At 44.7% G+C, this 26,228-nt stretch overlaps 1 protein-coding gene across 1 annotated transcript; it reads right to left on the reverse strand.

Moving 5' to 3' along the window:
• Positions 1-3,426: 3,426 nt before the first annotated feature.
• On the reverse strand, positions 3,427-26,054 carry ECRG4 (ECRG4 augurin precursor). Its single transcript, XM_064407975.1, has 5 exons — positions 25,827-26,054; positions 11,300-11,457; positions 10,608-10,655; positions 8,019-8,176; positions 3,427-5,958 (listed from the first exon to the last, which is right to left on the reverse strand). The coding sequence occupies exons 2-5, from the start codon at positions 11,388-11,390 to the stop codon at positions 5,797-5,799; spliced, it is 459 nt and encodes a 152-aa protein (XP_064264045.1). The 5' UTR covers positions 11,391-11,457; positions 25,827-26,054; the 3' UTR covers positions 3,427-5,796.
• Positions 26,055-26,228: the final 174 nt, after the last annotated feature.

A 26,228-nucleotide genomic window follows, 5' to 3' on the forward strand; every position in this document is an offset into this window, starting at 1 on the left:
TTACTTCCAGGGCTGTTTTTATTTAATCCAGTGACTTCAGTACTAAGCATGTGAATTTGTACAGGCACAAGCATGCTACTACAAACTAGCACAAAATGTGTATGTTCAAAAAATAAAAATCTCCTGGGAACTCTGAACCTTTAGACACAAGAGAGAAGTATTTAAAAGCTCTTTAGGTTATGTCTCAGCCTGACTTGCTTCATAAAAGGAGCAAATTGGAGAGGCCAAGTGGCTGGCACAACCCATCTGTGAGTGTGTGTGATGCCTCCCACTGGGCCTGAATGACAAGACTGCAGATTTGCTACTTTCCTCCTACTGTTCCTGGTTTTAGTTCAGAGGTTCCTGATTCAGCTCCCATTTTCTTTTCTAATAGTGTCTTCCAGCAACAGGAGCTGAGGTAGCTGTTGCCCTTAGGTTTGAAACCAGTGATGTGGGGCTAATTCAAAAGGCATGAATCATGTTAAGAGTCTGCTGATGCTTGAGACCGAAAGTCTGGGGTACTTTGAAGTTGTCTGGTCTGAACTGAGTCTTCAAACAGGCAGATAGAGGTTTGCGTGTTGGTGCTCTGCTCCTGTCTGGGGTTAGACATACCAGCATGAAAAAGAGGCATCAAGTGTGTTGGGAACCACAGGTAAGAAAGAGCTGCTGCCTCTCGGGAAGAGCCACTTTTGATGGAGTAGTAGAATACAGCACTGAGAGCTTGGAAATACAGGATTTAGGAGTAAATGAAGCTAAGACATGCTCTAAGGATTTTTTTTTTCCTTTAGAAATTTTAAGAATTGGAATTTTCTGCTGTTGTCTGCTCAGGCAAACAAGGTAAAACTAACATGACCAAACTTGAGGTGCTTTTTTACTCACAATTTACTGTACAAATGGGCAGCTCAGCTGGTACTGGGTGCAAGTCTTCACTCTCAGGAAGAAACACACAATGCAGCAGAGGGAACCAGCCAGCTTGGTGCTGCTGAGTGGGACCAGCTTTCCAGAAGGAAAGGTCTGCAAGGCACCTGCTGCTGAGCATGCTTTGATCCTCACAAGTAGGACCACTCCTGCTGCTGGAGGTTACAACAGCATGAGATCCACAGTTGGATTTTATTATTTATTTCAAGCATTATGTATTTTTCCTTTATTTCTTTATGTAGGCTACTAAGGAGCATTGTCAGCCACATTGCTAGTCTACAGACAAGCTGCAGAGGGGCTTGCAGACCTAATTTATTTTAAGTAGTTCCATGAATATGTAATCTAGAAAAGCCTCATGCCTAACTTTTTGCTGTATGGGGAAATAATGATCTGGTAGTTTCTGTGTCTAAGGTGTTTGCAGCTTCCCTTAACCTATATAGACTGGTGGGTTTAGTAGCCAGTGAGTTCATTGCCATCTGGGTATTTATGTGTCTTAATCTAGTTTTTCAATAAATTTTAGAAACGTAATATACTGGGAAAAAAATCTTCACTTTTTGCCAGGGTTTGAATTGAGTTTCAAAGCTGAAAGAGGCATAATTGCCTTAGAGAGCAGGCTAGAGAGGGCAAAACAAGGCTTCGATTAGTTTGATGGATTGAGCCAGTCCCCAACCTTGCTAGTATTGAGTTCAGTGCTACTTGAGGCCAGGATGTCTCTGAGGGTTGTTAGGGGCTGGTCCACAGGAAGAAGATGTTTTGTTAACTGCAAGGGAACTGTACACTCAACACTGCTAGCCCTAACAACCATACATCCCTTCCCTGAAGTTGCTGGGAATGTAGCTGCCACAAATCCATAGTTCCTCTGTTGTGAGCATTTCCCTGTGTGGGGATTTCAGGTGGCAGAAGGGAATACCTTATTTGCAGCTCTTGACTCTGTAGAGCTACCATGAAGAGCAGCAATAGTTCTGAAGCAAAACAGAGCTCTATGTGACAGGAGGCTCCTGAATGCAATTCTGTATCAACAGGGACGCTTTGCTAAAATAACAATTCATATTTCTTGGAAAAAACACCAGATTTTGGTTCTCTGTTCCTTGTCTCAGTCCTTCTCTTGCTTATTTCATAATAGCAGATCTGACAAGTCTCTATTCATCTTGGTTTGTTGCCATATACAGCCTGGGACAGGAACCAGCTTGTTTATTCTTGCAGTGTTTTCCCTAGATGCTGACATGCTTTTCAGCAAGGAGCAGGATCCTCTGAACACTCTGGTCCCTACCATGGCTGAAACAGCTGGAAGATCCAAAGCACAAAATCACAGGGAACAGAGGCCTTAAAGTGCTGTCAAAGCCATGCACAGCAGTTTGGGCTCCGTCCACCCCATTATAGTGAAAACTGTTTTAAGCAAGAAAGGCTACATCTTCCACCTGGGAAATAGCTCTGGGATAGAAGTGTCAATCCCCCATCCCCAACATGTAGGAACTTAAAGGGAATGATTGACCTGTCCTCCTCCTCCTCAAAAAAAAAAAAAAAAAAATAAAAGGCACAGCCATAATACTTCCATTCTTTGGCAGAGTGGTTTGCTGGCAGGTGTTACAGCAAAGGAGGCAGCACTGCCCTGTGAGTGATGGTTCTGCCTGGCTAACATGGACAAACTCAGGGATGTTGCAGCATCAGGCTTTGAAACATGAAGCACTGGAGCATGGCCAAGCTGTTCCTGCTCTGAAAGGAGCCACAATGAACAATTGCTGCTCTTCTGTCTTGCTGGAGAGGTTATGTTATGTCAGTGCTGGGATGGCTGAGGGTGATGCTGATGTGAAGTGCTCTGTGCTGTCTGCACAGCAGAATGGAAATGCTAAGAGGAGGCACACAGTTCTGTCTATGTTTTGGGACAGAAATAGCCAAAGGAAATTAAACTTTGAAGCACTCCATGCATATCTGATGATTTTTTCCCCAGTAATCTTCCTCCTTTTGCCCAAGCCTGATTGCTCATCCTTGCTTGCTATCTGTCATTGCAACTGCTGCACTGCAAGGCAGGTGCACCCCTCTGCAAGAAGGAGGGTGCCCTCACCTCAGAGCTACTGCCTTGTGGTGAGTGACCCCAGCCAGCAGCAAAGTGCCTTCAGAGCCACTCCCTCCTCCTGCCCCAGTGGGAGAGAATTGGACAATCAGATGAGTACTCTTGAGGGCTGAGGTAAGAGCAGTTTAATGAGTGAAGTAAAGAAAACCCAAGTGTTACAAAGGCCACTTACCATCTCTCCCAAGCAAACCTGGTGCTCACCCAGTCTCTGAGAAATTACTTCTGTGGAAGGCAAAGCACCCACCCACCCTCCTCCTCCTCCTCCTCCTCTTCTTCTTCTTCTTCTTCTTCTTCTTCTTCTTCTTCTTCTTGGTCTTCTTCTTCTTCTTGGTGGTCTTCTTCTTCTTCTTCTTCTTCTTCTTCTTCTTCTTCTTCTTCTTCTTACTTCTTCTTCTTCTTCTTCTTTCTTCTTCTTCTTCTTCTTCTTCTTCTTTCTTCTTCTTCTTCTTCCCAATGTTTAGTGTTGAGCAAGCATTACATCGTTTGGAATTGTCCAGTTTGGGTCAGCTCTCACCCATGTACACTCCTGGCCTCTCACCCACTCCTAGCCTGACTGCTGGGGGTCAGTGTGGAAAACAGGCTGTGCAGGCACTGGTCACCCAAAGCAAAAACATTTGTGTTCTGCCTACGCTGGTTTAGTCACAAAGCTAAAACATATTATCATATGTGTTGTTATGTAGAAAGTTAGCTCTGTCCCACTCCTTAACCCTGCAACACAATATAATGAAAAGGATTTTTTTTTCTCCTCTTAGAGAATTCAGAAGACAGAAACCATAGATTTGGTTGTGAGCCTGCAAGGCACAGAAAGCTGCTAGACTGAGTCAGCCTGCAGGAATGGACAGAGTTTACAAAAGCCTGGGGAGGGATGGTCTTTATTTACAGCACTTTTTTTTATTCTTCCTTATTCAGCTGGTCTGAATTCCCAATTGTAAATTCTGGGAAATGATGGAAATTACCAGCATGGTTCAAACGTTGCCAAATTCAGTGCACTTTTTGGATAATATACAAAATGAAAGTATTCTTCTAGGAATAGGTGTTTTCCAACTGTGCAAAAGAGTCTGTGCTGGACTCAGAATGTGATTATTCCGTGTTTGGAATAAAGGCTCTTCTACCAAGGAAAGACACCAGTTTAAACCAGTTAAACTGGCAAGAATTCTGGAAACACACCAGTTTAAACCAGTTAAACTGGTTTAAGGCTTCTGCTGAGATTAAGCCTAGGGAAGGCTGAGGGTTTGGAGCATGTTAGGCCAGCGTGACTCTGTGTGTGCAGAGAAGTGACCAACATATTCATTGAGTTTGGCTCCCTCAGCAAAGAGCTGTCTCCTGGGAAGTGTTCCTGCAGGGAGCTGCGTAGTGCTGGGCTGCGCCTCCTACACACCAGTCCAGCAGACAACAAGGGCTTTAAGCAAAAGATTAGGAAATTCATTCAGAATTAAGAAAGTAGTGAAGCATAAAGAATGCCATCATACATGCTTTGGAAATTTCTTGTAAGCTTTAGATGAGAGACAGCTAAAGCATCCATGCTGTCTTCTCTGACTGCTACAGTTGGTAGAACACATTTAATCTTTCTTTATCCTGATTCTTTGGTTCCAGAAGTCAGAGAAGCCAGCCTTCCTCACCTGCCCCTTCCCATGCCTCTGCATTTGTCAAGTGCCAGCAGTGCTTTCCTCTGCCCAGCTCCTCCTGAAGCCCCTGACAAGCTGAAATCTCACTCCCACACTGATGTTGCTGTGATACAAAAATTAGTTGTGTTTCAGGATTCTTAACATACATGATGCCAGCAACAATCCCTCTTCCCTCTTTAATCCACTGTGTTTCACTAACAGATGCCTGGTTTCTGATATATCTTGATGCTCAGCTTAATGTGCATGTTTCAGTCTGAACTGGGGTAGAGGGAATTTTGCAGTAGGAAATTATGATGTCAGGGAATTGTGTTGGATGCTGTGTGACACTAACTTAATTTTAAATAGCTTACTTTGTTGTTTTATTCCCTATTTTGAGCTAGGCTGAAAGCTTGACACTAAGTGGAATGGACACAAAGGGGAGTATTCAGCAAACATAACCTTTGGGTTATTGTGCCTGGGAGGGGTTGGGCTCAGGTTGGAAGCTCTGTGCCTCAGCAATTACTGCTGAAGTCAAGTTCCTGCCTTGAGCCTGTTCCCTGGAGGATCCTTTCACAGGCTTTGTAGGTAGGCAAGCTCATCTGCCCTGAATTTAGCTTTTGTAAATGTCTGTGTCCTTGACCCAACAGGAGCTGCAGAAGTGCCATGTCAGGCTTGGAGGGCTGCATGCTGTGGGTGTGGAAACGGCAGAGGAGGCAACAAAGCAGCACTTCAATTGACAGGAAACCTTTTGTTTCTTTTCTCCCAAGAATAATTGGATTTATTTGTTAATAGAAATGTGAATGGGAAGGCACATCTTAAATGTACTGGCTAATATTATGTATTCTATATGCCAAAGTAGATGATATAATGTAATTTTGCAATTGATTGTAGGACAGCAAGAGAAAAAAACCTCTAAAAAGGAATCTGTAGTAATACAGTTGGAATTAAACTTGCTATTATGAAGTCTACTAAATAATGGCAACCTGATTATCAAAAAAGCTTTATTTCTATAACACTTTTTGTATATAGTGTACTACTAAGTAATGATAGAAAGAAAGACTGTTATCTGTAACCTATTAAAAAACCTTTAAAAAAAAGTCATGTTGCTCTCATCAAAGTCTGGCAGATCCTTTCCTCCTTCTGTTTAACATGAGTAGAAGAAAAAGCAGGTCATCCTGACTGGGGGAGGGCTCGGCCTCGCCCAGTGCAGCAGGGTGAATGGCATCAGTAATCGTCGTAGTTGACGCCTGCCCCGTGCCTGAAGGTGTGTGGGTTCCGTGGGCCAATGGGAGAATCTTCATCGTAGTGGTGCTGGTAGTACCCACCGTAGTATTCATTACGAGCACGCCCCAGGTTGGTCCAGTAGGAGATGTCATCTTCAAATTTCTGCCAGAAAAAAAGACAGCATTTCCCTTCCAGCCTGAAACTACAGTGATGAGATCAAACTGAAGTGGTGCAAGAGCCTCTGTCAGAAATTTGGATCCTTTAATTTGTCATAAATGAAATCTTTAGATCTAAGGGGTTTTGTTACTTGTACATATGGGATTATCAGGATCCTGTGTGCAGGAATTGTCCTGCCCAGCCTCACCCTGGACCCAGCCCCACATCCCCTGCCCACTGCAAAGTGCTTAAACTGAGAGCACCTTCATGTGAAATGTGCACCTTTAATATTTCAATTACCTTGTCAGTGGTGGACTGTAGAATTTTTTCAGTATTTTACAGTAAAAAATCTAAAGGTTTAGTTCTCCCTTGCCACGTGCCTTTAGTTGCAATGTCCCTGACTGGGGTGCAACAGGCTTTTGTTTTCTGTCTGATCTCTCACCTTGCACAGGTAAAAACAAAGGTGCAATGCAGCCTTCCTGCTATGGAAATGCAATAAGCATTTCAGTTCTGCTCACAACAGCAGAGGAAAAATAGTGTGCAAGGATATCAAATACTTGCCAAGTCAAAGCCTTTCCATCTGAATGACGCTTTGGAAATATTTTTGGCTGAGATTTGGGGGGAAAAAAAGGTTTTGCAAATACACAATGGATAAGTATGGACCAAGTCCTTTGCTGGAGCAAACAGTTATTTCATTGTTAAGACTGTGTCTTAATACTCAAGAAAACCTACTAAGTGGATTCATTGTATCCCACAACAGGCCTCATTTTGGTTTTTGAAATGCAGACAGGAACTCAGAGGAGAATTCACTTTTTCTGCATGGTTTGTCTTTGTTCCTTTTGGTATTATCCCCCAGTCTTCACCTTCCAGTGTATATAAAACCAGTTTTCCTATTTTTCCTATTTCTATTAGTGAAGGGGGATGTAGCCATGCTGTTGAGAAGTGACTTTCATCCACATAATATCCAGGAGAATTTAGAAAAAAAGTATCCTTCATTATTTCAGCTCAAGCAAAGGATTATTTTTCTAATTGTTGCAGCTTTGAAAATGAGTGCATTCATCTTCCAAGCAATCCACATAGCATGAAGCTTTAAAATGTACTCAGCTTCCCTGTGCCAATGCAATCTCATTAAACATATTCATGCAGCTGACAGAAGCCAAGAATTCAACATCTATAACTATTTTTACCTCTTATTAAAAGCAGAAATTATTCTACATGTGGGACTGCAACCAAACACACTTTTTTGCCCTATTCCAGTATCTATTTAGTAGAGCTTTGTGTAGAGTTTGATTCCACTCCAGTGTTTTTACAAATAGAGTGCTTTTAAAAAATGTGTCCTTCTCATTTGCAGGGAGGCTGACTGAATATTATCCAATGGTTTTCCTTTCACATATAGAGTGGAGGCACAGCTGCCAGTTCATGATGGTCAGGAGCTGCCCACGCTGTGCAGGCACAAGTGTGCATTGGGTGCATGTCAGTGCCATTTCACTGGGGAGTGCCAGTCACAGCCAGCTTGGTGTGGATTTCTCAGAATGTTTAAAAGCTGATCAGGTTGAGGCGGACAGGAAATTACTTTCCTGAAATACGATTGATTGCTTTGAGTCTGGCCACCTATTCCACAAAGCAACCTTTGTTCATATGTCCAATTGCAATTTATTAAGCTTAAGTTTGATAGCAGGCAGGAAGTCCATACAAAACCTTAAAGTAATTTTTTTCTACTAATACAATAATGCAAGAATCTCTAACATGTAACAGAGGTTATATTTCTGTGTGACATTTGACACTTTAAAGAAGAAATCTGGGTGGGGACACCCTCTGCTAGACCAGGTTGCTCAACGCCCCATCAAACCTGGCCTTCAACACTTTAGAGGAGTGGGGCATCAACCACTTCTCTGAGTAATTTGTTGCAGTGCCTCACCACCCTCATAGTAAAGAATTTATTCCTAATATCTAATCTAAATAGCTCTTTTTTTTTTTTTTTTTTCATTTAAGCCCAATCTTCCTTGCTCTACTCCTGCCTATTCCCCTCTCTTTTTTTATGAGGCCTCTCCATTTCTGACACTGACCTGCTCATCGAAGCCCAGGTACAGGAACTGCTGGTACCACTGCTGCACGTCGGGCTGGCTTCTGTCCCACAGCTGGCGCCTCTGGCGCCTCAGGCTGCTCAGGAACGCCTTGGCTGCCGTCTCCTTCACTGACACCTCGGCCTTCGCAGCAGCAGGGGCTGAAATTAATCCCCCCCACAAAAGGCATGCCAGGAAATTTTTGGTCAGCCTGAAGTGTATGCTTGCAGCAAGTAAGAAAATGATTCTCACATCATGCCATTGCCTTTGTGCTTGCCAGTGCAATGCCTGTAGCAGAGTAACAGTAATAAACCCAGGAATCACCCATGCAATAGGATTTCACTGCTACCCTCATTCTCCTGGATTCTTCAAAAGCATTTCTGAGCTCAAGTACAGCAGCTAACTGAGGAATTTAAATAAAAGCACCCAAATTCAATGAGCATATACACTGTGTGTTTGTGCTTTCAGGAGAGAGCAGGAGACTGGCCCCAAGTGGTACAGTTGCAGAAATTGGGTTGAAGAAGAGAGGTGCAGTTAAAATGGCTAAGGAAGCTGGAGAAACACTGTTAACATATTAGAGTGAAGGGAGAAACACTTAAGAGGATAGATATTTCTTGAATCAGATGTGTAAAAAAGTAGCATTTAGATGAGTACTACCCAATGCCCTGTATGCCTGGAAATGAAAGCCCACCAGGTTTTCACAGCAGCCTATATGAGGGAAATGCCCCCAACCTGCCAGACCCAGATGTGCCTCCTGGCTTGCTCCATGCCTGAGAACAGTGTGCTGTGGGTGCTACAGGAATTGATACACCTCCTAAAGTCATGGATGAGAGGAAATGTCCTCAAGTTGTGCCACAGAAGGTTTAGATTGGATGTTAGGAAAAGGTCCTTCACTTAAAGAGTGGTCAAGCTTTGGAACAAATGGCCTAGGGAGGTGGTGGGAATTTCCATCACTGGAAGTGTTTGAAAGACACATGGTTTTTTGGGGACATAGTTTAGTTGTGAGTGTGGCTCTGTTGGATAAATGGTTGGACCTAAACTTAGAGATCTTTTCTAATCTAACAGTTCTATGATTCTGTGACTAACCAGCCCCTGGCCACAGACAGAAATGATAAAACATGGTATTATTAATCTGGCTGTGAAACAATAAGTGTGTAGGAGTAGAAGTCTTGCCTTCAGATGGTTCATTTCAATGAGGGAGAAATCAGGAACATGGGTGTGCATGGGATTTTTGGAGGATGTGAGGGAAGAGAGTGGGGTAGACAAGGAAGTCAAGTGGAGATGTGAAGAAAACCACTGAAGCAGGAGCTGGGCAGACTCAGAGAGGAAGGCAAAGGACTGCAGAGAGAAGGAGATTCTGAAGATGAAAGTGATAGATGAGTTGTTGCAGTAAGTGGGAAACAGGAGGCTGTCCTGCAATGGAAACTGATAACTCACCATGAGCTTGAACTGGGAGGGACAGCTAAGTTATTGCTGGGAGGGACAGCTAAGCAAATGTCCCATGAATGAGCCCTCACACAAGGGACACTGCCAGCAAGGGAGGCAGTACTGTGTGCTTGGCCTGCTCACTTTAGAAACCAACCAGAAAATGGGAGCAAGGCTGGAATTAAAGAGGCTGCATATTCCCTGCATGATCAATTTTGCAGTTCTTCCTGATCTAAGCCATGTGGTCTGCATGCCCCAAGAGCCCTCCCTGGGCAGTCCCTCTCCCCAGGGGACCTGAACAAAAAAGTGGCCACTGCTGTGGTGCAGGAGGGTCACTCCTATCTTCCCAAAAGCCCTGCAGAATGGTACCACAAGGACCCCACACACAAGGAAAACAGAGGTGGGTGGGATATTTATTTTAGTTCTGGCAAGAGGTGTGGAGTGGTGCCAGAAAAAAGCCCCAGAACAAAATTAGAAAGCCTGGCAGGAAGTTGAAGTCCCCTCTGTGGGGGTATAAATTCTTTGCTTCAGCCACAGAGCAGGCTGAAGGGAGGTGGCCAAAACTTCTGGGATGTTGCATCTGCTGTGGTGCAGGATGTTCCCAGTTGGCATCGTTTCCACCACCTTCCCTCAACCAGTGAGCCATCCCATGCTTCTGACTGCTGGGCCTCTGGCCATCATCTATCCTGTAAGAGAGCAGTCTTCCAAAAAGGAAGCACATGTGGGGCCAAGAAGACAAAAAGAGCAAGTCAAGGCATCAGAGGCAAGCCAGGTTTGCACATATTCTTCCCTGTGCCTGAGCCAGCAGTATTTCCATGCATTCCTTGGAAAAGTTTGTAACTGCCCCAAATAGATAAACGCCACGTCTGCCATGCACACATTGGAAAAGGTTGTGCAGAGAAAAGGCAGCATGCCTGAGGCTGGGAACCCCAGATTTCAGAGGGAGCTGTGCTAAGCAGAGCCTCCAGCCCAACGTCCCAAACAGGCATGCAGGCAGAGGCTCAGGAGGTTTTGGTGTGGCCCGTGGTGAGTGTGGCCCTGTGCTTGCAGCCTCCTGCTCCATCTGCTCTCCTGGAGCTGGAGGTACAGGGACATCCACAGCTTCCACTGTAAGCAACTGACTCCGAGGAAAAACAGAGGAAAGCACTTTGCTGTCTCTTTACTTACCTTCTCGTTTCTGAAGCATCAGTTTAAGCTTATTTCCCCTTGAAGCATCTAGACAATAAAAATAAAATGCATATATCTACTGAGAATGAAATAACAACAACAACCACCAAAGATTATTTCTCAAAAACTGCCAGAAGTATTTTTGTCATAGCTCCAGTTCAAGAGGCAAAACAGAAACTTGCTCTTTTTGCTCCCCTTTCCACACTTGAATGCAATATACACTGCAGGGAAGCTTCTGACCCTCCAGCATCTTCTCCCCAGCTCTCTTGGCAAGGTAAACCCTATAATGGCCTTCTTCACCAAGTAAATGATTCAATTTTTCATCAGAAAACTGCAGCTGGTGCCAGTACCAGCGTCCAGAGCAGCACGATAACGCTGAAAGCCCCTGGTCGCTGGGTGAGGGCTGTGCTGACAACCAGAGCGCTCCAAAACTCTGCCTGGCATCCTGCCCCGAGGCACACCGAAGCAGTCATCCTGCTGATCCCCAGACTGCCAGCGCAACGGGAGACCCGCAAGCGCTCGGCTGTTCCCAAACGCTTCAGTCACCGGCAAAGAAGCATATTTTCAAAAAGATGCCGGACTGGCGCAAGGCTTGGGCGTCCGGAGGCTCTCCCCACGCGGGATGCCAGGGGAAGGTTTCTCCCGCTCCCCAGGTTGCGCTTTCCCGAGTCCCGCACGCCGCGCTCACTCACCGGGGGCCGCGCAGAGCAGCGGGAGCAGGAGGAAGAGGAGGAGGAGGAGGGAGGCTCCGGGCAGGGCCCCGCGGGGACACGGCGGCGGCATCGCGGCAGGGACGGCGAGCAGAGCACAGGAGAGCAGGGGAGAGGAAAGGAGAGGAGAGGAATGCCACCTGTGCGGGAGGAGACGGAGAGGATGGAGATGGGGGCGGGACGGGGGAGCGGAGGGAAGGGAAGGGAAGGGAAGGGAAGGGAAGGGAAGGGAAGGGAAGGGAAGGGAAGGGAAGGGAAGGGAAGGGAAGGGAAGGGAAGGGAAGGGAAGGGAAGGGAAGGGAAGGGAAGGGAAGGGAAGGGAAGGGAAGGGAAGGGAAGGGAAGGGAAGGGAAGGGAAGGGAAGGGAAGGGAAGGGAAGGGAAGGGAAGGGAAGGGAAGGGAAGGGAAGGGAAGGGAAGGGAAGGGAAGGGAAGGGAAGGGAAGGGAAGGGAAGGGAAGGGAAGGCACCGGCAGCCCGGGGATGCCGCGGGGCTCCGCTCTCGGAGCAGCCCTTGGGACATTCCCACGGGCAGGACCAGGCACCCACCCGTCTGCCCGGCCACTTCCCAGAAGAACTTTTTTATTGGAGTTACACAAAATCGATCCGACGAGACTGGTAAAGACCTTTCAGCGGTTTATGCAGGCTTTTCTGATAGGGGAGTTTAAAAAAAAAATAAAAGTGGCTGTAGCGTGTCATTTCACATTGCTCTCGATATAAACCCGGTTTGTCAGATCCTTGTAACAGTGCATGGAAATGGAGAGATTGTCCTGATGGAAAAACTAAACAGAATCAACCAAAGGTGACTTAGTTCAGGGTTTTCTATGTCTCCCTTCCCCTCATCGCCCAAACCCACAGACAATCACAATGCATTTTACCTGATTAGCTTTTTAAAATAATTTGGATATTTTTCTACATATGGGCAGTTTTAGTTTGTTGTAAGTACTCAGGGACCAAAAGCCAAACTGACAAACTAAGAGCTCTTGCTCAGCAGTTCCATTACTCTAATGGTGCCTAAACTTACTCCTGCCTTTACCTAATTTGGACTTGAACCTTCCCTTGGTGAATTAATCTTCTATCAGTTTGTTCCCCTGCAGATGCCAGAAACACCCCAGATGAATTCCTAATGAATTCCTCACCCATCCTAAGACACAAACCTCTCTCTTCCCTCACAGCAGAGACCCACAGCACTCAGACCATAATGAGCATCTCACCTCCTGCTGAACCTGTGCCAGCAGAGAGCAAGGGAGAGCCAGGCTCCCTCTGTAAACCACTTGTGAGAAATCTGGCAGGTGCTGGGGCCTTGGCTCTGTGATAGAAGGATTGGTTCCAGATCAGTTGCAGATGAATACACACACACAGAGTGCACATTCTATATATTGCAGTTGTATATAAATACGTACATTGAATATGTGTGTGTATATATATACATAGCCACGAGTGCATGGTGGGGGAACTGTGCAGTGGCAACTCCCTGAGATGAGATGTGGAACACAGACAGGCACAGCAGATCTTGGGGGTGGGACCAGACCCTATGGCTGGCTTCTCCACTCACTGTAAAATGCAGAAGAATCACCAGAGCAGGCTGGTCCCTCAGCAGTGTCCCAGCCCCAGCCTGAATGCTGCTTCAGGAAATCACTCCTGTTTTCCCCACATATCTTTCCTCTTCTGAAAAAAAAAAAATCACTTGGATCTGCACTCAAAGCTTTTCCCTTGCTGCCCTTCATCCCCCAGCACCTCGGAGCTAAAGCTCAGGCATCTCTGCTCATCCTTTTTTTAAGGACTTGTTACAAGAGCATAAAGTGATAGGAGAAGGGATAAGGGCTTCAAACTGAAAGAGGTTTCATTTAGATATTCGGAAGAAATTCTTTACTGTGAGGGTGGTGAGACCCTGGAACTGCTTGCCCAGAGAAGTTCTGGATGCCCCATCCCTAGAAGTGTTCAAGGCCTGGTTGGATGGGGCTGTCTGAGCAACCGGTCTTTGGGAAGGTGTCCCTGCTCATGGTGGGGAGGGGTTGGAATGAGATCATCTTCCAACCCAGACCATTCCATGATTCTAGTATCACAGTTCAAGTGGCAGTGTCAAACAACAGCTCCACACAAAGGGCCTCTTGCTCTCTACAGGAGCCACATCATCCCACAGAGAGAGAAAGCAGGAGGGAGCAGAACCTTTCCGATCCCCGTCCTGGAAGCACTTCAGTGCGAGGCTGGGGTCCCAGCTCAACTCCCTGCAAATGTGAACCAGAACTTGTTTGTCTTTTCTGTCACTGTTTTTGAGTGGTTTTCCCCTGTAGCCCCATGCTTCAAGTGTCAGCAGACAGCACCGTGTGCTGGAGCAAAAGCCCCTTCTCCTGAATCAATGCACTCTTTCATCAGGTTAACGCTGACAGCCAGTTTGCTCAAACCACCAGAGCTTTTGGGATAGCTATTTGCAGAATATAGCTAGAAGGGACAGAAGTGAAGAGCACATATGCAAGACTACATGGAAAAGCTGTGATGGAGTTAATTTATAAAACCAGGGCAGTAATTAATGAATATTCATGGTTTACTGCTATACTGGTAATGGCAAAGGGTGTTTTGTTCAGCTGGTTGGTTTGTAACAAGCCTTGTGTGAGAGCTGGGGCTCTGCAGAACTTCAGGTTCTTTGTGCCTCTCAGCCAAGGAAATATAAAGTACAGAATCTCTTCTGGATAGTAGATACACCATGATGAGTCAAGAAACTGCTGGGATGAAATGTAATCTTGTGAAACCCAGAGAAAGGATTGACTCAAGTACAAGGTTATTGTAGAAATTCATTGCTCTAGTGATGGAAGAAGTGACTGACAGAAGACTATAACCCTCAGGTTTAAAGTGAGTGCAGTATGTTCGAGAAGAGGTCACTTTCTCAGTTCAGGGGACAGAAGTTTTTGACATAAAGTAAAGAAAGCATAACAGCATTTCTTTTCAAAGGTGGGGTGAAAGGTGACTGATGTTTTCCCAGTAGCAATCTCTATTTCTTTTCAGGTTGTAATAAGGACTTGAGGCAATGTTGCCCAAGTATTGAAATAAGACTCATATTTTTCTGCTGAGCCTGCAACTACTGCATTGTTATTCCAAGTATTTACCCCCAAGTGAATATCCAAGTTTATTTACATGCCTGCAGTACCCCTTCCTGTTATTTACCATGAAAAACCACAGTTGCTGTGTGTACAGCTGGAATACTGCAGTGTTTTCCTGGGATGTCTCCATCAGCAGTGACACTGCTCTCTTTAAAACCTCCCTTTCTTCAGCATCACCAAGATCACCTTGTTCTTCTTGTAGGTGACTTTATCCTGCAGGACATCTGCTGGAGACTTAATACAGCAGAAAAGAGGCAGTCCAGAAAGTTCCTAGAGTGTGTGGATGACAACTTTTTGTCACAGTTGGTGAGTGAGCCCACCAAGGGAGGGACTGTGTTAAACCTTTGGTTTGCAAATAGAGATGGGCTGGTGGGAGCTGTGGTGGTTAGAGTTTTTGATACTTGGTGAAATCAGGAGGAACATCAATAAGACTTTTACATTGGACTTCCAGAGGGCAGACTTTGGCCTATTTAGATGACTTATTCAGAGAGTTCCTTGGGAAGCAGCCCTAAAAAACAAAGGTGTTCACAAAGGTGGGTGTACTTTAAACCAGAGACCTTGATGGCACAGGAACAGACTGTCCCTGTGTGCCAAAAGATGAGCTGACAAGGCAAACATCCAGCCTGGATGGACAACGAGGTTTTGAAGGAATAAAAAGAGGATGTATCATCTTTGGAAGGAGGATCAGATATCTCAGGAAATACTTAAGAGGGTTTCTAGGGCATGTAGGAAAAAATTAGAGAGGCCAAAACTTGGTTGGAACTTCATTTGGCAACTTTTGTAAAGGATAATATAAATTTTTTTTACAAATATATTACTGGCAAAAGGAAGGGTAAGACCAGCCTCAGTTCTCTACTGAATGGGAGGCAACTTAGTAACTGCAGATGAGGAGAAGTGTTTAATGCCTTCTTTGCCTCAGTTTTTAGTGGGAAGATGGCTTATCCAGACAACTGTCCTCCTGGGTGGGTAGATGGTGTCAGGGAGCAGAATGGTCTCCCTGTTATCCAGGAAGAGGCAGTCAGAGAACTGTTGAGCCTCTTGGATGTTCATAAATCCATGGGACCAGAGGGGATCCATCTCAGGGTGATGAGGGAGCTGGCTGATGAGCTTGAGAAGCTGCTCTCCATCATTTATCAAGTAGTCCTGCCTCACTGGTGAGGTTCCAGAGGACTGGAAGCTGGCCAGTGTGACACCCATTCATAAAAAGTTTGGGAAGGAGGATCCTCGTAATTATAGGCCAATTTGCCTGACCTCAGTACTGGATAAGGTTATGGAACAGCTTATACTGAGTGTCATCACACAGAATTTGCAGGATAGCCAGGGTATCAGACCCAGCCAGCACGGGTTTAGGAGGGGTTGGTCATGTTTGACCAACCTGGTCTCCTTTTATGACCAAAGTGACCCATGGATGGGTCACTGGATGCAGGAAAGGCTGAGGATGTTGTGTATCTGGACTTCAGCAAGGCCTTTGGTACTGTCTCCCACAGCACACTCCTGGAAAAGCTGCAGCCCAGGGCTGGGACAAGAGCACTCTGTGCTGGGTTAGGTACTGGCTGGATGGCCGGGCCCAGGGTGGTGGTGAACGGTGCTGCATCCAGCTGGGGCCAGGCACCAGGGGTGTCCTCGGGGCTCTGTGCTGGGGCCAGTTCTGTTCAATATTATTGATGACATGGATGAGGGTGTTGAGTGCAGATGACACTAAGCTGGGAGCATGTGTCAATATCTTGGAAGGTAGTAGGGCTCTGCAGAGAGATCTGGAATGTTTGGATGGATGGGCAGAGTCCAATAAGATGAAGTTTAATAAGTCCAAGTGCTGAGTCCTGCATTTTGGCCACAATAACCCCTTGCAGTGTTACAGGGATGCTGTGGCTGGGGATGCTGTGGCTGGGCAGTGCCCAGGCAGAAAGGGACCTGGGGGTGAACATGAGCCATGTGTTCAGGTGACAGCAGCTGAACATGAGCCAGCAGTGTGCCCTGGTGGCCAGGAAGGCCAAGGGCATCCTGGCCTGGATCAGGAACAGTGTGGCCAGCAGGAGCAGGTAGGTCACCCTCCTTCCCCTGTACTGGGCACTGGTGAGGCCACACCTTGAGTGCTGTGTCCAGTTCTGGCCCCTCAGTTTGGGAAGGACCTTGAGATGCTGGAGCACGTCCAGAGGAGGCAACGAGGCTGGAGAGGGGCTGGGAACACAAACCCTGTGAGGAACGGCTGAGGGAGCTGGGGGTGTTTAGCCTGGAGAAAAGGAGACTCAGGGGTGACCTTATCACTCCCTGCAACTCCCTGAAAGGTGAATGTAGTCAGGGGGGTGCTGGTCTCTTTCACCAGGCAGCAGCTGACAGAATGAGAGGACACAGCCTTAAGCTGCACCAAGGGAAATATAGGTTGGGTATTAGAAAAAAGTGTTTTATGGAAAGAATGATAAAGTACTGGAGTTGTCTGCCCAGGGAGGTGGTGGAGTCACCATCCCTGGATGTCTTTAAAAAAAGACTGGATGTGGCACTCAGTGCCATGGTTTAGTTGGGCTGTTAGGGCATGGGTTGGACTGATGATCTTGAAGGTCTCTTCCAACCTAGTGATTCTGTGATTCTGTGTGTGGAGGTGTTTAAGTCTTGTTTTAGGCCTTAATTTTCCTCCATTGGCACACCAGTGCTGGAAGCTCTTTGCTGGCATGGTTGGGCAGCATTCTCAAGCATGAGCATTAGGTAAGCAAGTCTGCACCAATGATGTCATTTGGTTAAATGTCTTTCATCACCACTGGTGACAGTAGTAGACCCTTGATGCTGAAATTTCATTGAAAGATGTTAATTAATGCTGTCAGCAGGGCTGTTCCCCAGACAGCTCTGGAATGAGGAGCAGTGAGCAGGGCCCCTTTCAGCATGGTGTAAACTCCATCAAGCCCCTCAGCATAACAAAGACCATGAACTGGAAGGAAGCCTGCAGCAGGATAGCAGGATAGAACTGGTGGGTTCATTACTTTCCCAGCATGGAGTTAGACTGAGGACGATGGTCTTGCAAGCCTGAGGCAAAATTTGGGAGCAATCCAGTGGAAACCACTCTGAACCTGACTTCAAGAATATACAGGCGGGAGCAAGGCAAGGACCTCACTGAAGAAATTCTGGTAGACTTTTTTTTTTGGGGGGTGGGGGGGGGGAGTGTAATCTGTGGGTCAAAGCATCCTGAATTTTAAAGTGTTTTACTATTATTACTGTAGTTAATATTCTACATTTTGCCTAAAATTTTGTACAAAGAGATCTCTGAATAGGAGAGACACCTCTGCTTTTGCCTCTCATCACAGTAGCTGTTGAGAGAACTGTGGTTTGTTCATTAAAATGTAAGAGATAATATCAGTAATGGCTATTCAAGGATATTCAGTAATTCCAAGCACAACGAAAAACACACAGAAAAGATTGATCTTGGTTTCTTTCCCACTTTCTTTATTAGGATTCATGATTTTAAGTGTTTCAACACAGTTATGTTCTTAAATACAGTGCAGCTTAAATGCGTCTATAATCAAAGGGCTCCCAGTGTTGGATTTTCAAGAAAACCCTCCCACCAAATATAATGAGAGTTAGGATAAAATAATGAGGCACAATGTCATCATAACTTGATAGGCAAAGAGATAAGTTGGAAATTGGCCAGGGAGTGAAAGAGTTGACACTTCATCTTTTACAAATAAGCACCGTGTAGATTTTAACAATCCACTAAAATGATCAATTTGATCAAGAACATGGCAGCACTGAACAGTGTTCCTAACATGCAGAAAATTATTACTTTCTGCTAATAAGGTTTCCATAAAACTCCCAGCCATATTGTCCAGGTTGCTTGCCTTAGGGTAGAGGCACTTGGTACTCCAAATAATTTTCTTCAGCCTGTTCCAAGAAAACTGCAGGAGCCGTGTTTTCCTTCCAAACAGAAGGAAGAATATTTAAATCATCAGTCAGTTCTTTCCAAAATATTTTGAGTTTCATACTATTTCTTCCACTGCCCCAGAGAATGTCCTGGCAGAGGCAGGACCAGCCCCAAGACCCAGAGCAAATATCTTTTCTTTAGGAAAAATTTATGTTTTGTCAGCTGTAAATCTCATTGTCCTCGGCACATGGTTTGGGACACATTTCAGCCATTGCATCTCAACTGGTTGCACTATTTCTTTGGTCCATTTTAGTAATAAAATATTTTCCATACAAAATTGCATAAAATAAAGTTGTTGGGATTTTTTTTATTCGGCTTGGCTACTACTGATATTTTCCTCAGCTTCTACCTGAGCCTGCCAGATAAGAAATGGTGTCAGTTGGTCTGTCCATCCTCCTCCCTTCACTGACTGACAGTACTTTGCTGCCCTCACTGCAGAATTTACCTTACTGCTCTGGTGATAAACCCAGTGAGAAGCAGATTAGTTCAGCAATGTTATCAGATCATGGCTGCTTCCTTTCCACAGAGGGATAAAAACATTCTCTCTCTAAGAAATCTTTCTCTTTTTTCTCTTCCACTGCCTCCAGCATACGTTTAGGATAAACCTGGAAGCATATAGCAAGGGTGTATGTCAGATTTAACAGGAAAGGAGTTGGAGAGGGATTGTATTACATTAATACCTGTTTCTCTGACATGGCCTGATTTCATTCAAATCATTCTTTCCTTTACTGCTGTGATTTGGGATACTTAGTTTTTATGCTTCTTATTTCTGAGCAATATTTTACTTGTGTTCATTGCCTTATTTTATTATTCGCATCTAGACTGTACACACACTCTCATAAAAAACCCCGAAGAAATGAAAAAAAAAAACAAACAAACAAACCAGACCCTCCCAACAAACAAGATGCACCTACTCAAAGATTATAAAATGCAAAATACCAAAAATCTTAAATCTTAGTGATGACAGCAGTTAAAATGCGGGCATGTTCCAGAGTGGATTTCAGCCTGTGCAGGGAAGTTCAGTAGCAGAACAGGTTTCCCTTCTGAGGGGCAAAGAGCCTGGGACAGTGACAGGTGAATCTGTAACAGGTCTGTGCAAGGTTTCCCTCCCTGTTCTCAGCCCCCACAGCTCCAGGAGCTGCAGCAATACTGGGCATCAGGGCAAGCCCTGTGCAGCTCCAATGTCACCTCACCAGCACAGCCATGAGCCTCAGAGACCTGCAGCAACGTGCATGTACTCAGCACGTGCTGTAAAAATTGATGGGTTTTATTTCAAATAGGAGAAATTGTGTGCAGTTTCATGGGGAAGGAAAAGGGGGACATCCCAGAGAGCTGCTGCCACCCTTGGCTCAGTTTGAAGCTCACGTTTCAAAGCAGAGGAGCAGGAACATTGCCTGGAGTATGCCAGGCATTTTCAGCATTAACAAAACAACCTGCTTTCCCCTGCCTGCCTTCTCAGACAGGTTGGGATCACATGGGCTGCAGTTTCCAGCAGCACTGCCAGCCTGCCCGAGGCAGGCCCAGGGGATGCAGAACGTCTGCCCAAACAGTTGAAATACAAAATGCAGCAGTCACCTGCAGCAGAGGACAGGTGACTCCTCTCTCCTCGGGTCAAAAATGAGCCCTTGGGAGCCTTAGGAACAAGCAGTGCATCGCAGCTTGGAGCATGATTCTCAGGTTATTAGAGCAGAAACCTCACTTGTCTTCCTGGCTTTATCACACATGACCTTACACCTCTCTTGATCTGCTCTGTGGCCGCTCTTGCTGGCTCTGCTTTATATCTGTGCTTCCTGGTTTCACCAATGCCCTGCCTGTGAACAAGCCCATTCTTCTGCCCATCTGATGTTGGATTAACTCTCTGATTTACAGTTCAGTTTGTTTCCAGGAGAATGCACTCTCTGTACTACCTCTATGCTGCTGCTGAGTAAGAGATAGTGACATCTTTAATCTTCCCCCGTGAAGTCCCACTGCATCCAGCTGTCCCTGGACGCCAATGACTTCAAAGGGTGGGTAGCTGCAAGCTGTGGAAATTTGAGGGGAAGTTTTTTGCCTATTGTGACCATTTAGGTACCCACCCTGCAAGTATTGGTGCACACATGCATTTTTAATCACAAAAGCCCTAAGAAATCCCATTTATCTCAGAAAGATTAGATCCCACTCTATGTCTGGACATTGCAAAACACTGTTATACAGAAACGTGGCTCTGCTGGAAAGGTGGGCATTTCATCCCCATCTCTTTGCTCTCCTGAATCTGTGTTTGGTGAGGGGCCTGACCCAGCTCACAGTAGCTCTCCTCATGCTGGTAGGACTGCACAACTCCTGAACCCACGCTGGCTCTCCATCAACCAAGCAGAAGAGCCTGCCTGCACTGGTCAGTGTGGAGAGGCCTCTGGAGTTCCTTGCTCACTCCTTGAGGCACTGGCATAATTGCTTTTTGCCCTGGAACCCCTGCCACAGAGGATGGCACAGAGGAGATAAGATGCTGCCATCTATCTCCAGCACGTTGTTTCCCTTCCATCAAAAATGTCCTGGCAGGCATGACAGGTTTTTTGGTCAGATCACTCAGTTTCTGACCCAGACCAGATATCAACTTTAATCTGAAAGTTAATCAGCTTCAGAGAGAGGAATTCTGAGCATGTAATTCTTCAAGTGGGAATGAGCACTTCAATCACTTATCTTTACCAAAACCAACACAAAATTCTTTCACCTCCTCCTCTCTCAAGATCTGCCATTACAAATCTTTGTGTCCGACTCCTTTTTTTTATTTTAATGAGGACCACAGTGATTTTTGCTTTGAAGAACTTTGTTCTGGTTTAACACATTTTCACATCCTTCATGGCAGATCTGAAGTACTGTTCCTGAGAGAAGGACAGTGACTGCTTTTTTATTAGGTAATGTTACCACCTAATGGCTACAATCCAAAGATGCTTTTACCTGGCAATTATTTGCTAAAATGGGCTGCAAGTGTAGTACATATTCCTGAATGGCATTTGGTACTGGGGAAGACCTGAACTAGATAATGCCCTGATGCCACCAATCTCTTTCTCTCATGTGTGAGTCCAGGTTAGGGTTTAGCCATACAGCAGTGAGTAAACACCCAGACAAACTCTTGAGGATTTATTTTACATTACAGAATGACAAGGGCACAGTAATGACTCTATGATAGATTGGGGGAGGCCACACAGTGGTATTAGACTCTTTATTTTTACTAACTTATAACTCGAATAGAAAAATCTTCTTAAAAATGGTCACTTAAACTTGTAATTTTTATGTTGATTAAAGTAGATGTAGTGTCAGCAATATAATTTTGATGCTGGAAATCACATAGAATATGGTCAACTAAACCATAGCAGTGCCATGCAGTGCCATGTCCAGTTGTTTCTTGAACACTTCTAGGGATGGTGACTCCACCATCTCCACAGGGAGTCCATTCCAATGTTGTTACCCTTTCTGTGAAGACGTTCTGTTTTCTGAACTTCTGTTGTTGATAATCACTTGTTAACCAGACATGGTAAGATCACTGTATCATAGAAACATTGAGTAGGGAAAGACCTTTAAGACCATGGAGTCCAACAACGAGTTTTCCACTATTGAGTCCACCACTAAATCATGACTCTAAGTGCCAAATCCATGCATCTTTTAAAAACCTCCAGCGACCATGACTCCAATGCTTTGCTGTACAGCAGGGAGGAGATAGGAGCAGATAGGAAGCTTTCTGCTGTTTGTTTGGTTTTTTTTTTTTTTCATGCTTTGAAGAACACCATACCCATTACGATAGCACAATTTTCAGAGACTGGGCCTGACCAGCTGCTCTGCAAAATTTAGGCATTTGGATAAGAAAAGTTGTGGTTCTGCTATTTTAAATACAATATTGTCCTTGGGTTTAGTAAAGCCAATCCTTTACCCTGATTATTTCATATGAAATTTTTGTCATGGGGTTTGAGTTGGCCATGTCATGAAATATTATTTTACACTTTAAAAAAAAAGCACCATATGCAACCAAATCACTGAATCATTACAAAGCCACTAAATATGTCCATGGAAAAGCTTTTCCATAATACCAATCTTACACGGTTTACTAATTTTATTTTGTACTTAAAGCGATGTATACTGAGATGTTTGAAGAGGAAGGAGAGAATTACACAAAAGAGACAAGAAATACATAGCAGAAGAAGAGAGAACTACAGAGTGGAGAGAGGACTTTTTGTCTGATAAGAAGGAACACATGTTGTAAGGTATGTATTTTAGTAAAGAAGCCAAAACCCTCAAATCTCCACTGCTGTCACCATTGTTATAGGATTCCCATCAAACCTACAGTCTCAATATATGAAACAATCCATCAGTGTCCCTAGCCATGGATAGATCCCACTGCCCAAGGCACAGATTGATTTCCCTGTGAGCGTGCAGGCAACTCCAGGCAAGACTAAAAAAAGAAACAGATTAAAACAAAAACTGACAAAATACCTTCATTTTGGTTTCATTATGAACAAATTCCAACCCTTATTATTTCATCCCTCTCCCCTATTCGTCTCCAGTCTCTACTTAAATATCACATATTTTCATTTAAAAATAAGCTCTCATTACAGAGGACTAAACTCTTATATGTAAATGAACAATACAAACGAGGAATATTAATCAAAGATCTGAGCACATTTTCTGCATAGCAAATATGTTGGAAAATGTATCTTCCTATTCCCTTTCCCTACCATATAGGCAGCTTCAGGAACAAATTATCCTAAATTATCTGAGGCTGAGTTTATGACAAGAACAACTACACTTACGAAACATATGTATTTTGCTTACTGATATTTGAATTCTGTGCATAGACAATGCATGTCCAGGTAGTGGAGCAGCCTCTCTTTTGAAGTAGTTTTAACCTAATTGGATGTGTAATGGGCTCGGAGTCTAAGGGGAAACATCAGATGGATGTTAACAATATGAGAACAACTTCTAAAGAATTGTCTTGGGCTATGTGGATCTTTCTTAATTAAGAGGTTTTCTTCTTGTCAAAAGACAGTCTCTGTCACAGGTACTCTTATTGATCCTGAAATATGACTTTATACAGGGATGTCAGAGGACCTGAATTATGCATGTGGTCAGCCCAGAGTGATGTCATCTAGCCTTAAAATCAATGCATCTCTCTTGAATACGAAAGGAAGGAGCAGACAGGTGGTAGTGTAGAGTTTGTGCATTCACAAATCACCTATAAAGTGGATTTCTCCAAATTTATACAAAAATGCCAACTGAAGCCAGCTTTTCTCCAATCTAACCAATATAGTTTTCCTGTCAATTGCTCAGCAGTGGCTTCAGGCAATACCCAAAGAAGGTTGGTGGCTGATGGCAGCACTACAAGGAACAGAGAGGCTGCTGTAAGAGGCAGAGGAGACAAAGGGCACTGGTGTAACAATAGAAAGGCCAACAGGCAAGAGTGATTTTACAAGGCCTTGACAAATTCCATTTACTCCTCAAAGTTAAAGACTTGTGCTTGTGCCTCCTGCCTAGAATGAAAACTCATCCTCCTGCTGAGGATGAAATCTGTGTGGTGAGTGGTAAGAATATTCTCTGTAAGCACAGCAAAGGAACACAGATGTGCAAAGGAACACAGATGTGCATCTTCCATAGCTACACTGAGACACAACCACCAGATTTAATGGCTGCCACAGGGAAGGACTGACGTAAGTGCTTATCCTTCCTATAACTGAAAATCCACGTTTGATGCTCTGTTAACTGTTCAGTTCCAAAGGTTTCAGCATCTTTTCTCAGTAACCACACTTGGCAATCAATATTTTCAGAGGCCACTGACACAGCCTTAAAGGCATCCCATCTGTCTGTCATCAGAAAGCTTCTCATCTCTATATATCCACATTAGTATTCACAGGGAATGAAGCCATATTAAAAAAATACATTGAGTATGAGGCCTTTAAAAATGCCTTGGTGGATTTATTACAGAGTGTCAATGTGTTGGAACACACAAATGAACATTCAGGTGAGAAGCCCCAGAAAACAGCAGACCCCACACAGTGTTTTACAGACAATGCTTCTTTATATCAGTAAATCTTCCCTATAGTAAATCAAGCCAAACACAGCATGCAAACATTTCTGTATTTCAGCCTGTGCTAAATAAATGCTTTTTCCTATTGTTTTTTAATGACAGATGTTTCCCTTTGAATTTTCATGCTGTAGCACAGATCATTCTACAGTCACCTTAAAACTCTCCAGGTAGACATACATGAATGTATGTGAATAAATTGCAATGGTAAAATATGCAGAACCTCTGCATGCCAATTTTTTAAAAAACATTATCTGCCCATCACTGGTGTCCTTCATGGTGTCCTTCCACCCTACCAAAACTTCCCTAAACAAGACAGATTCTTTAAAAAGTCCAAAGTAAGACTTATTGATGAGAATGGTCTTCTTTATTAGGCACTTGTTTGAGGCCAAGAATATAGCTTGGCTGAAACCAAGACCTTAGGAGGTCTTAGCATGAGTTCAGTTCAAAGAGTTTAGGAGCAGCCCGTGCCTGATTTAGCCACATGCCTCCAAACAGCACATACAGAGCAGGCTGCCTTGCTCCAGGTCCTCTTGCCCAGCCTGCAGCACAGCATTTTCCTGCAGGATTATGTTGAGCTGTCACTTCTGACAATTTTAATCAGTCCAGCTGTAGGGATGCTGTGGCTGGGTTGGGACACATGTGCCCTTGGAGCACTGCAGCTGCAGCTGCATCACTGAGTTTTTAATGTCTTCTGCAAACCTGGCTCAAGTCTTCAGGCTATCTGGACTATGAGTAAAATCCAGCCTGAGGAGGTGGGGCAAACACATTAACTGATGATCAGAGTTGAAGAGTAAAAGTACACTCTGGCTACTGCCTTCAGCTTGCTTTTAGGAATCACAGTGAAGCTGAACCACTCAATTGTCAAGCTTGCTTTCGTTGCAAATATTCTCCCTTTATTCCCCAAACATGGCATTCTTAATTGTACCTATAAATTACTTCTTCAGTCCTCTTGTGTAGCAGCATGAAAAGCAAGTTTTAATATGGAATGTGACAAATCTAGAGAAGTACACAAACCATAAGACATCTGTGTTACAAACTGCACATTTCATCAAAGAAGTGATTTTTTTTAGTTACTTTCTCACTGGTCAGCTGCAACAAAGATAGTAATAACAAACAAACATTAGATTTCCCAGAGACTCTGCTAATATCCCCTCTATGGGGATCAGTCCGCTCACTTCTAATACTTTTGGTCATTTCCTCCTCTGCAGAGCACGCATTCACACCCCGGTGCGTACACATACAAGCGTGCACAGACAGACAAAGAGCATCCTTCCAGCAAGGAAAATGTCCTGCATGAGGCTACAGATCACTGAAGGCTAAAACTTTTCTTTATGACACCCCACAGTTGTTGTCAGGGAAGGAGTAAGACGCCACAATAATTTTTTCTAAAGAACATTGACACGTTTTTGACATTCCTCCCCTGCTTCCAGCATACAAATATTTTATCAGTTTACCTTTAATGCAATATGCTTCCTGTCTCCTTCCCGGGATGGGAATGCCTGGCCAGAAGAAACGACCTTTCCTGCCACAGAACAAGTTTCTCTTTATTTCAGCATGCCTTGCCTCCTGCAAGCAGGGCAAGAAGCGACCAAGGCTGGGAGCGCGGGAGCCGCGGGACTGGAGGGGATGCCGGGCGTGAAAGGCGCGTTTATTCTGCCTCTCCCAAATCCCAGCCCCTTGGCTGGAGGCTTCTACCCAGCACTCCTCGGACCAAGTGTGGAGAATCATATTTCTCCTTGATCAGGCCGGCTGCCTGGAGGAAGATGATTGCAAGCAGATGTACCCATGCTCTCATGTGAAAGGAATTTCAGCTTTTGTGTCAGCTGTACTGTACTGGAGCACCCAGCTCCAGGGAG

Source organism: Passer domesticus, chromosome 2 (genome assembly GCF_036417665.1).
Source record: "Passer domesticus isolate bPasDom1 chromosome 2, bPasDom1.hap1, whole genome shotgun sequence".
NCBI lineage: Eukaryota > Metazoa > Chordata > Aves > Passeriformes > Passeridae > Passer > Passer domesticus.